At 44.8% G+C, this 12,647-nt stretch overlaps 1 protein-coding gene across 4 annotated transcripts; it reads left to right on the top strand.

The window, feature by feature from the left end:
* The first annotated feature begins 1,385 nt into the window (after positions 1–1,385).
* Positions 1,386–11,339, top strand: znf513b (zinc finger protein 513b). Of its 4 annotated transcripts, none has more exons than XM_014199224.3 (5): positions 1,386–1,460; positions 1,907–2,063; positions 3,999–4,112; positions 8,478–9,116; positions 9,568–11,339. In XM_014199224.3, the coding sequence occupies exons 2-5, from the start codon at positions 2,024–2,026 to the stop codon at positions 10,350–10,352; spliced, it is 1,578 nt and encodes a 525-aa protein (XP_014054699.2). In that variant the 5' UTR covers positions 1,386–1,460; positions 1,907–2,023; the 3' UTR covers positions 10,353–11,339. The 4 variants fall into 4 exon arrangements, with proteins under 4 accessions (XP_014054699.2, XP_014054786.2, XP_014054623.2 ...); XM_014199311.3 differs by having other exon boundaries at positions 1,393–1,456; positions 4,002–4,112; XM_014199148.3 differs by having other exon boundaries at positions 1,393–1,456.
* Positions 11,340–12,647: the final 1,308 nt, after the last annotated feature.

The following is a 12,647-nucleotide window of genomic DNA, read 5'->3' as shown; positions in this document are numbered from 1 at the left end:
CTGGGTCTGAACTCCTCACTATGCAACTGGGTCCTGGACTTCCTGATGGGCTGCCCCCAGGTGGTGATGTTAGGGAACATTATCTCCTCTACACTGATTCTCAACACAGGGGGCACACAAGAATGCGTCCTCAGTCCCCTCCTGTGTTCCCTGTATACCCATGACCGCGAGAAAGCCTACAGGAAGGAGGTAGGCACTCTGACGGTGTGGTGCCAGGTAAACAACCTCTCCCTCAATGTTATCAAAACAAAGGAGCTAATTGTTGACTTCAGGAGGAACCAGGCTGGACACGTGCCCATCCTCATCAACGGGGCCACCACGGAGACGTCAGGAACTTCAAATTCCTCTGCGTACACATCTCACAGAAGCTGAAATGGTCTAACCACACGGACACCATAGCGAAGGCACGACAGCGACTTTTTAACGTCAGGATGCTGTAGAAAGGTGGCCTGTCCCAGAGGGTCCTCACAGTGTTCTACAGGAGCACCATCGAGAGCATTCTGTCGGGCTGCATCACAGCCTGGTACGGCAACTCCACCATCGAGGACCGCGTGGCTCTTCAGAGGGTGATACGTGCAGCTGAATGCACCAATGGGTGCTCACTGCCTGCCCTAGAGGACACCTACAACACCATGTGTCTCAGGAAGGCCAAGAAGAACATCAGGGTCCCCCAGCCACCCAAACCACGTCCTTTTCTCCCCGCTTCAATCACTCAGACACTGGGCAGTACAGGAGCGTCATGGCCAAAACTGAAAGACTGGCCAATAGTTTCTATCCTCAGACCATCAGGCTGCTGAATAGCCACCACTAGTCAGCTATTAAGTTCATCTGCGTGTCTCTCACAAGGCAGAAGCATAGACTAATAGTCAGGTAAAACAATCATCAGACAAACCTCCACTGATGTATATGAACACATATTTTGGATTAGGAGGAGCAGCCCATACGTTCCGTAGACAGTCGGTGGAAAACAACTTCATCTTATGTGATTCTTTATAGGTTGTTACCATTCGGCTGCTCTAGTAGTACCCTATATGAAATCCCTTATCTAAAGTTCCAATCATAGTTAACCCCCCCGCCCCTCTACTGTTAGAGAGTAACTCCACCTGGTGGTAAAATCCAGTGTCAGGTAAATACATATGTGTTTTACAGAGGCCTGCACAATAACAGGTGTAGAATATTGTTATTACATACATGCATTATTAGGAGTTTAACGTCACCGTTTATGATGTGTGCTGTATGAGGCATATTCGCATGCGCAATAATTCAACAATAAACTTGAAAAAAAGAGGCTTCTTATTAAATAAAAATAAACGTTTCAATTTTTTTCCTTCGAAGTCAAAGTTAACTGACTACATTTGAATGACTACAAGACCCAAGATCCGGAAGTATATTAAAAAAAAGGACTGACGTCACGCCCCATGAACTCGCAGTATGTACACATTGGACCCTCGAGGAAGTTAGTAAGAGACTATTTTAACCGAAAAAATATATATTAAACGACAACTTAAGTTGATGTAAAGTTAGCTTGTTGTTTAGAATTTACATTTAACTAGACGTATAGGCTATTTTTTTGTGTTTGTTTTCTCCTAAATACTAGACCGCTAGTTAGCGTAGCTTTAGCTATCTAAGTTAGCTAGCCAGATGATTCGCTTCTATCTGACCAATTTCTTCCCAATACAGCCACAGATAGAACAACCCACTGTCTTTTAAATAGAACTAGCTAACGATGTTCTCGGTTAGACTAACAAACTAGCTAGAATAGCAAACTAAGTCAGCCAGCCCCCCGCATATTTAGCTAGCTAGTTAGCTAACGTGCGTAACGTTAGCCAGTGTGTGTGTGTGTGTGTGTGTGTGTGTGTGAGAGAGAGACTGATGACACTGATAGTTGTGTTTTTGTCCGTTGGAGGAAGAGGAATATGACAAGTTTGCAGAGCCTTCACGCCGTATAGATCAGTGCTTCGCCACCAGCTCACAAGAGGCAACTGCGACTCACTGACAGCGAGGAAGACAAAGAAGACGAAGAATGCCGAGGAGAAAACAATCGAACCCACAGCCCGTTAAATGTAAGTACAGGTTTATAGCCTTTCTACCTACTATAGTCATGTTATTGACTGGGTGGTGAAGGAGTTATCACAAAACTAACTAGTTGGTTGTCCTTGGGTTTTCACATATTTCAATGTCTGAGATGTGTTGCTACTTGTACCTTCTAGAGGTGTGCTCTTGGTGCTTACTAGATCAACTGTAATCCATATTTGTACTGATTTGAATGAAGGCTTGGGTTTGGGTATATACAACTTGGATACAGGATTAGATCATTTAGTTACAGAGTTGATGTGTACTTCAATTGTTAAAACTCTGTCAGCTTCCATAACTGTAATGTCTCTCTCTGTCTCTCTCTCTCTTTCTCTCTGTCTCTCTCTCTCTCTCTCTCTGTCTCTCTCTGTCTCTCTCTCTCTCTCTCTCTGTCTCTGTCTCTCTCTGTCTCTCTGTCTCTCTCTGTCTCTCTGTCTCTCTCTGTCTCTCTGTCTCTCTGTCTCTCTCTCTCTCTCTCTCTCTCTCTCTCTCTCTCTCTGTCTCTCTCTGTCTCTCTGTCTCTCTCTCTCTCTCTCTGTCTCTCTCTCTCTCTCTCTGTCTCTCTCTGTCTCTCTGTCTCTCTCTCTCTCTCTCTCTCTCTCTCTGTCTCTCTCTGTCTCTCTCTGTCTCTCTCTCTCTCTCTCTCTCTCTCTCTCTCTCTCTCTCTGTCTCTCTCTCTCTCTCTCTCTCTCTGTCTCTCTCTCTCTCTCTCTCTCTCTCTCTCTCTCTCTCTCATCATGCCTGTGTGCATGGTTGGGTTGTCATCCTTCTCTCTTCGTCCTCATGAATGTGTGTAACCCGTCCTGTGTGTGTGTGTATCTCATCCTGTGTGTGAGTTATCTCATCCTGAGTGTTCTGTCTCAGCTGGACTTCCTCCCTTCCTCCTCTCTGCTTCCTGTCTCCACCTACCCTTCCTGACCAATCCTCCCTCCCTTCTCCCAATCTCCTCCTGCCCCCTCTTTCCCCCCCCCCTATTTCTCTCACTCTTCCCTTGCTTCCTCCCTTCCTCTTTCTCTCCCTCCTTCTCCCACTGCTTCCTCCCTCTCCCTTCCTCTTTCCCTCTATCCCCCCTCTCCCCTGCCTCTCCTCTTCAATCACCCCAGTGCTATATTAGTGTGATAGAGGTTATTGTGTATTCCAGGAGACGGTGTAGTATAATGATGGTGTGTATTACAGTAGATGGTGTAGTATAATGATGGTGTGTATTACAGTAGACGGTGTAGTATAATGGTGGTGTGTAGTATATTGATGATGTGTATTACAGTAGACAGTGTAGTATAATGGTGGTGTGTGTATGTAGTATAATGATGGTGTGTATTACAGTAGACGGTGTAGTATAATGATGGTGTGTAGTATAATGATGGTGTGTATTACAGTAGACGGTGTAGTATAATGGTGGTGTGTGTATGTAGTATAATGATGGTGTGTATTACAGTAGACGGTGTAGTGTAATGATGGTGTGTAGTATAATGATGGTGTGTATTACAGTAGACGGTGTAGTATAATGATGGTGTGTATTACAGTAGACAGTGTAGCATATTGATGGTGTGTATTACAGTAGACGGTGTAGTATAATGGTGGTGTGTGTATGTAGTATAATGATGGTGTGTATTACAGTAGACGGTGTAGTGTAATGATGGTGTGTAGTATAATGATGGTGTGTATTACAGTAGACGGTGTAGTATAATGATGGTGTGTATTACAGTAGACAGTGTAGCATATTGATGGTGTGTATTACAGTAGACGGTGTAGTGTAATGATGGTGTGTGTGAGTAGTATAATGATTGTGTGTGTGTGTGTGTGTGTGTGTGTGTGTGTGTGTGTGTGTGTGTGTGTGTGTGTGTGTGTGTGTGTGTGTGTGTGTGTGTGTGTGTGTGTGTGTGTGTGTGTGTGTGTGTGTGTGTGTGTGTGTGTGTGTGATATAGTAGACGGTGTGGAGTGTGATCCAGGATGCCTGGTTCTGGACAGTGACTTCCTGCTTAGTGGAGAGCTCTGTGAGTTTGATGACACAGAGATCATGGGGCTGGACAGAGACACAGGTCAGACACACACACACATTTACACATATACACAAACACTGACCAACTTGATCTCATAGTTTCACTTCTGAAATTATGGATGGACGTCTATTTTGTGATGCATTAATTCTGCGTGGTTACAGGTTCAATTTTGCGTGGTTACAGGTTTAATTCCACGTAGTAACGGGGTTATTTCTGCGCGGTGAACGGGGTTAATTTCGCGCGGTGAACGGGGTTATTTCCGCGCGGTGAACGGGGTTAATTCTGCATAGTTAAAACAGAAACAACTCAAAGGTTGAAGCTTAGGTATTAAGTCCGAGGGGTTAACCCCCTAGAGTCCACGCCCCCGTGGGAATTATATTAACATAATAAAACAATCCCCATTAAAATCCATCAGTTTAAGCTAGAGATATCACTTTTTTTGCATTGGATTGCGTCTCAATCCATCGCATCTGCCGATGTCTCACTTCCGCATCTGCAGTGAAAGGTGACAGAGCTAGAGCGGTGTTTGTCAGACTACGAGACATCCAGAAAATCATTCTTCTCACAAAATCGCTTGTAACGTCCGAATGGTTTGGCCTACAAAACTATTATGAAAAGATGAGACTCTCACAAACATGATAGTGTCCTGTTTTTCTGTATGACCCCCAGAAGCGTCTTGGGACCCGTCTGAAGTCGGTACCGCCGATCTGCCAACCTCTGTCTGTAGAGAACAGTTTGGGTTACACACTAATATGGCCCGTCTATGGAAAGGTGAGACTCCTGTGGGTGTCTTTTGCTCTAGGACACCCACAGGCCTCGCAAGACTTGTCTGAAGGTTCGCCTGTACCAGTTGAAAACATTTATGAAATAATATATTTCTACTATTTAGTGACAAAATTAAGGGGTTAAATACATGTAGAAATAAAAAAATAAAAAAAAATTATATTTCCTGATCTTTCTTATATCTCTCAGATATAGGACAGACACTTGAGAACAAACTTCCTTTTTGATTTTTTTTCTGTTCCATGTAGTGAATATGGTATTCAATGCGCTTCTATGGGCTAATAGATGTGAGGCCAAATTGACATTTTTCATCAAATATTTGTATACATTTTTTTTATTAAATTTTTTTATTCAAGGGTTCTTAAACTTCTAACTCAAATAGCTAAATGATCCTTGGTATGACCTTCTGAAAACAACTCCATATAGCTTAGTAGACCCCCCCCCCCCGGCTTGGACAGGGCTTACATGCTGACCAGACCGGACACGTCGTGTGCGCGAGCGTTGCAAAATAAATTTAGAAATCCATGTTATTCAATTATTACACCCACACTGCTCGTGCGCGCGCCAACGAGTGTCTGCGACGCCAAGAGCTAAAATAGAAGTCATTCCTATTTCGGACGCAGATCGCGCTGCAAGTCCTGCCTCTCCCATCTCCTCATTGGTTTATAGAAGCAGGTACCCACGTGCCATCTCCTCATTGGTTATACCCACGTGGGTGATTGAAAGACGAACTGTTTTGCCGGTTGTCGTGGTAATACTATGAATGTTTAGATGCCGATCACCATATAAGTTCAAAGATGAAAAAGCCTGGAAGGAGGAGAGATGACTAGAAACGATGCGGTTGACCGTTTTATTTGTGGATTAATTGTCGGAGTAGAGGACCTTGTGCATTTCAGGTAAAATAACAACTCAATGTTTATATCCCAGGACAAATTAGCTAGCAACAGCAAGCTAGCTAAATAGGACAAATTAGCTAGCAAGTGCAAGCTAACTAGCTAAATTGCCATACATGTTTAATGCTTTTCGACCTGTCCCCAAATTAATGTCATTGGTTCAGAGTTTGTTTTGGTATTTTAACCTGCGTGTCGGGATTGCGCACGCGCGCAGCCGTTTTTGGTTCCATGTTAGTCTGTTGAAGGTTAAGGTTTGGGTTTGGGGAATGTTTCCATCAAGTATCATCTAGAGCATTGTGAACTGGAGTGGTCAGAGCAGCATGCTTCGGTCTAATGCCACGTTCAAAACAACTGGGAACTCTGAAAATTACGAGGTCAAATCATGACGGCGGTGATCTTCAAGTTGGAAAGTCACAACTCTAGAAAGAGGCCAGAGTTCCCGACTTGAATTCTGAGTTCAAATGTTTTTGTTTTTTTGTCCCAGTTGGAGCAAAACATTTTCCCCAGAGTTCCCAGTTGTTTTGAACACCGCTTAAGCAGCGCTCTTCACCTCCGAGCATCACGAGTTCACGCCAGTGCTCTGCAATAGTTTTCAAAACATTTTATGTTTTTTTTTTTGTGGGTCGATATCAATGTCCTCAGGACCTTTTCACATGTCCGCAATAGAATGCTATTTCTAGTGACCAATAGGATGCTATTTCTAGTGACCAATAGGATGCTATTTCTAGTGACCAATAGGATGCTATTTCTAGTGACCAATAGAATGCTATTACTAGTGACCAATAGAATGCTATTACTAGTGACCAATAGGATGCTATTTCTAGTGACCAATAGGATGCTATTTTTAGTGACCAATAGGATGCTATTTCTAGTGACCAATAGGATGCTATTTCTAGTGACCAATAGGATGCTATTTCTAGTGACCAATAGAATGCTATTTCTAGTGACCAATAGAATGCTATTACTAGTGACCAATAGGATGCTATTACTAGTGACCAATAGGATGCTATTTCTAGTGACCAATAGGATGCTATTTCTAGTGACCAATAGGATGCTATTTCTAGTGACCAATAGGATGCTATTTCTAGTGACCAATAGGATGCTATTTCTAGTGACCAATAGGATGCTATTTCTAGTGACCAGGCTGACACTGACAAGTATACATACACACACTTACAGTGTTATATATATATAGTGCATTCGGAAAGTTTTCAGACCCCCGGACTTTTTCCACATTTTGTTACGTTACAGCCTTATTCTAAAATGGATTAAATTGTTTTTTTCCTCATCAATCTACACACAGTACCCTATAATGACATAGGGAAAAAAAGAAGGTTTTTAGACATTTTTGCAAGTGTAATAAAAACGGAAATATCACACTTACATAAGTATTCAGACCCTTTACTCAGTACTTTGTTGAAGCACCTTTGGCAGAAATTACAGCCGAGTCTTCTTGGGTATGACACTACAAGCTTGGCACACCTGTATTTAGGGAGTTTCTCCCATTCTTCTCTGCAGATCCTCTCAAGCTCTGTCGGGTTGGATGGGGAGGTCTCCAGAGATGTTCGATCGGATTCTGGCTGGGCCACTCAACTTTTCACAAAGCCACTCCTACATTGTCTTGGCTGTGTGCTTAGGTTCGTTATCCTGTTGGAAGGTGAACCTTCACCCCAGTCTGAAGTCCTGAGCACTCTGGAGCAAGGATCTCTTTGTACTTTGCGCCATTCATCTTTCCCTCGATCCTGACCAGTCCCTCAGTCCCTGACGCTGAAAAACATCCATGCTTCACCGTAGCGATGGTATTGGCCAGGTGCTGAGCGGTGCCTAGTTTTCTCCAGACGTGACGCTTGGCATTCAGGCCAAAGAGTTCATTCTTGGTTTCATCAGACCAGAGAATCTTGTTTCTCATGATCTGAGAGTCTTTAGGTGCCTTTTGGCAAACTTCAAGCGGGGTGTCATGTGACTTTTACTGAGGAGTGGCTTCCGTCTGGCCACTCTACCATAAAGGCCTGATTGGTGGAGTGCTGCAGAGATGGTTGTCCTTCTGGAAAGTTCTCCCATCTCCACAGACGAACTCTGGAGCTCTGTCAGAGTGACCATCAGGTTCTTGGTCACCTCCCTGACCCTTCTCCCCCGATTGCTCAGTTTGGCCGGGCGGCCAGCTCTAGGAAGAGTCTTGGTGGTTCCAAACTTCTTCCATTTAAGGATGATGTAGGCCACTGTGTTCTTGGGGACCTTCAATCAAGTTGTAGAAACATCTCAAGGATGATCGACGGAAACAGGATGCACCTGAGCTCAATTTCGAGTCTCATTGCAAAGGGTCTGAATACTAATGTAAATAAGGCATTTCTGTATTTTTATTTTTGTATAAATTTGCAACCATTTCTAAACCTGTTTTCGCTTCGTCATTATGGGGTATTGTGTGTAGATTGATGAGGAATTTCTTTCATTTAATCCATTTTAGAATAAGGCTGTAACTTAACAAAACGTGGAAAAAGTCAAGGGGTCTGAATACTTTCCGAATGCATTGTACATGGTTTTACGAGTCCTTGACCAAATGCTCCTTCCCTCTCTCTCTCCGTCCCTCCCTCTCTCCTCGCTCTAGCACTCTCCCTCTCTCTCTCTCTCTCACTCTCTCACTCTCTCTCACTCTCTCACTCTCTCACACTCTCACACTCTCACACTCTCACACTCTCTCACTCTTCCCTCTCTCTCCTCCCTCTATCAGGTATGACAGTGTTCTCTCTAAGTGATGACGGCACCAGCCTTCCAGCTCCGGGTGACTCAGCCTTCCCAGCATTCCTCTCCTGTAAGGGGTGTCGCCAATTGATGGGGGCCGACCTTGACCTGGGAGCGGGACTTGACTTGGGGGCGGGACTCTACTGCCTGAGCTGCGAAGAGGGCCTCCAATCAGAATCACACACAGCCATGGAGGATACCTCACAGGGGGAGGAGTCAACCCCGGCTGTCCAATCCTGTGAGGGGAAGGACAGGAAGAGGAAGAGGAGTAAGGCGGGTGATGAAGAAGTCTGTATGAAGCTGTACACGTGTTCTCTGTGTAGTTTCTCCTCTCGCTACTCCAACCATCTAAAACGCCACATGAGAACGCATGATGGAGAGAAGCCCTACCGCTGTCCCCACTGCCCCTACGCCTCTACACAGAGGGTCAACCTGCAGAGACACACACGCACACACACCGGGGAGAAGCCCTACCTCTGCAACGCCTGCAGCTATGCCTGTAGTTCCCTGGGAAACCTGCGGAGGCACCAGCGCTCGCACAGCCAGGAGACTCAGCCCCGGCCGCAACGCACACACACACTGAAGAGACGCAGCAGACGAAAACACACACGCAGAGAAAATGGTGAAGGTAAGGGCATACAGTCAGGCGAGTACACGCACGCACACACATAGACACACACACACACACACACACACACACACACACACACACACACACACACACACACACACACACACACACACACACACACACACACACACAGACTTAGACACACACACACACACACACACACACACACACACACACACACACACACACACACACACACACACACACACACACACACACAGACTTAGACACACACAGAGGTAATATGTTCCAGGAAAGAGGATGTTTTCTTTTGAACGTTCTAGCCTGTAGCTCAGAGTGAAAGGAGAAGTGTTGGTTAACTTCCTGAAACTGGAGTTTAAAAAGAGGAAGAAGCTCTGGTTGGGCTGGTTACTGAACTAAAGGTTGTGTGTGTGTGTGTGTGTGTGTGTGTGTGTGTGTGTGTATACTGTTCTCTCCTCTCCTCCAGATGCCGTTTTGTCAGACCTGACAGTGTGTGTGAGGGAGGACTCTGATTTCCTCCAGTCCCTAGGGGGGGTAGCCTCTCCCTCCTCCCCCCGTCTCCCCCCCTCCGCCCCTCTCCCTGACCTCCTCTTCCCCCTCTGCTGTCGTTCCTGTGGCCTCACCCTGGAAGGAGAGGCGGAGGGCAGAGGACAGATGTGTAGTCAATGTTCTGAGTTTGTCCTCTCTAAGGATATAGGCTCCTCCAGCCCCACTGCCAGAGACACACCTGGTGACACAGACTCACACGCAGTCCAGCCGGGGGCCAGTAAGCTGTACCGCTGCCCTCTCTGCCCCTTCCTCTCCCTCTACCCCAACCACCTGGCCCGACACGCCCACACCCACAGCGGGGAGAAGCCCCACCGCTGTCCCCAGTGCCCCTACGCCTCGGCCCACCTCGACAACCTGAAACGCCACCTCCGGGTCCACACAGGGGAGAAGCCCTACCGCTGTCCCCAGTGCTCTTACGCCTGCGGGAACCTGGCCAATCTGAGGCGCCATGAGAGGATTCACTCTGGAGCCAAGCCGTTCCACTGCTCTGTGTGTGGCTACAGCTGTAACCAGAGTATGAACCTGAAGAGACACATGTTGAGACACACGGGAGAGAAGCCGTACGGCTGTGCTGAGTGTGACTACACCACGGGACACTGGGACAACTACAAACGCCACCAGAGGAAACACGGACACAACACACACAGCTGGGACAAACACACACACCAGGACACTACAGCAGACAGCAACACACAGCACTGAGACACACACACACACACACACACAGCTGAGACACACACACAGCATTGAGACACACACACACACACACACACACACACAGCATTGAGACACACACACACACGCAGCATTGAGACACACACACACACAGCACTGATACATACACACACTCCCACAGAACAACACTGAATTCAAGAAACAGGGAACCATAACCAGGGAGAGGTGTGTGTGTGTGTGTGTGTGTGTGTGTGTGTGTGTGTGTGTGTGTGTGTGTGTGTGTGTGTGTGTGTGTGTGTGTGTGTGTGTGTGTGTGTGTGTGTGTGTGTGTGTGTGTGTGTGTGTGTGTGTGTGTGTGTTACAGTGGTGACCCCCGAACCCTCTCTCTGCTCTCAGGCCTCAGAGGGGCAGGACTTATCTCAGGAACCTTTTTAGAGGCGGAGCTACATGTGCTGGTTTCCTGGATCTGAACACTGCACTGGTCTTAGGGCATTAAATGGTGTGTCTGTGGGATTCAAGATTCATCCTTTTTTTTATTTTTTATGGTTAAATGTTGTTTTTAGTAAAGTAGATGCATTGTTTGAAAATGTATGTTTTGATTGAGATTTAGGGCATTTCTAAATTATGTATTCCAACAAAACAAATATCATCTGTGAAGAATGTAATTGTGAAACAGAGTTTATTTTTGCAACAAATGATATATTTTAGTTGATTTGAACAATGTTTCTCAGAAAAAAGTATTGCGTCGGCGGACATCACGTTGTATTCTCATTGGAGACGATGTCTAGCACACCGTAACAGATTCAAAAATGTTGAGAAACACAAATGGAGAGTTTGAAGTCGGTCACTTTGCATCCATTTGGCTCTTTGTTAATACACCACTGCTGAATGTAAGGCTACGCAGAAAATAGACAGGACCACAGTAACTGTCTGCACAATAGACAGGACCACAGTAACTGTCTGCACACTGTGCCTTCTACATCTCTAGTACTGAAATAAAGACTTGTGACTGAAGTGTTTGGCTTTTTGTGGGTTTGTGCTCGTGGTAGGAGTGGTGGTAGGAGTGGTGATGGTAGTCCATCTTTTGAGGCATGTCTTTCTGTCAAGTTAGATGATGATGAAATATATATATATATATATATATATATACACACACACACACACACAGCCAGGTCCATAGGTATTGGACAGTGACACAATTTGCATCATTTTGTCTCTGTGAAGCGCTGTCCAATGAGTTTTGAAACATTTGGCTGAATCTGAGCAGATAATATAATATATATGTTTTTTTGGGGCAAACTCTAATCTGGTCTTCCTGTTTTTGAGGAATGGTTTACATCTTGTGTATTTACTCTGGTGAAGTCTTCTCTTGATTGTTGACTTTGACCCAGATACACCTGGAGGGTGTTGTTGATCTGGACAACTGTTGTGAAGGGGTTTTTCTTCACCAGGGAAATGATTATTCTGTCATCCACCACAGTTGTTTTCTGTGGTCTTCCAGGCCTTTTGGTGTTCCTGAGCTCACCAGTGTGTTATTTCTCTTTAAGAATGTACCAAATATTTGATTTGTCCACACCTAATGGTTTTGCTATCACTCTGATGGGTTTGTTTTGATTTGTCAGCCTAATGATGGCTTGTTTCACTGCAGTGACAGCTCTTTGGACGTCATATTGAGGGTTAACAGCAACACATTCCAAATGCCACACTTGAAATCAACTCTAGACCTTTTATCTGCTTACTAAATGAACTAACGAGGCAATAACACACCTGGCCATGGAACACCTGAGCAACCAATTGTCCAATTACTTTTGATCCCTTAGAAAGGGGGGAGGGGCCACATATAAAAAGTGCTGTAATTTCTACACCATTCACCCGATTTGGATGTAAATCCCCTCAAATTAAAGCTAAAAGTGCACTTTAAACTCATGTTCATTATTACATTTCAACTCCAATATGCTGTTGTAGATTGCCAAAATAATAATAACTTGGTCAATGTCCAAATATTTATGGACCTGACTATATATCTGTCTATTTAGATGATGGTGATAAATATATATACAATACCAGTCAAAAGTTTGGACACACCTACTCATTCAAGTGTTTTTATTTATTTTTACTATTTTCTACATTGTATAATAATAATGAAGACATCAAAACTATGAAATAACACATGGAATCATGCAGTAAAAAAAAAAGTGAAAAACAAAATCTCAATATATTTAATTAGCCACCCTTTGCCTTGATGACAGCTTTGCACACTCTTGGCATTCTCTCAACCAGCTTCCCACATATGCTGAGCACTTGTTGACTGCTTTTCCTTCA

Source organism: Salmo salar, chromosome 01, assembly GCF_965601325.2.
Source record: "Salmo salar chromosome 01, fSalSal1, whole genome shotgun sequence".
Classification (NCBI taxonomy): domain Eukaryota; kingdom Metazoa; phylum Chordata; class Actinopteri; order Salmoniformes; family Salmonidae; genus Salmo; species Salmo salar.
This window is presented reverse-complemented; position numbering and strand designations above follow the sequence as displayed.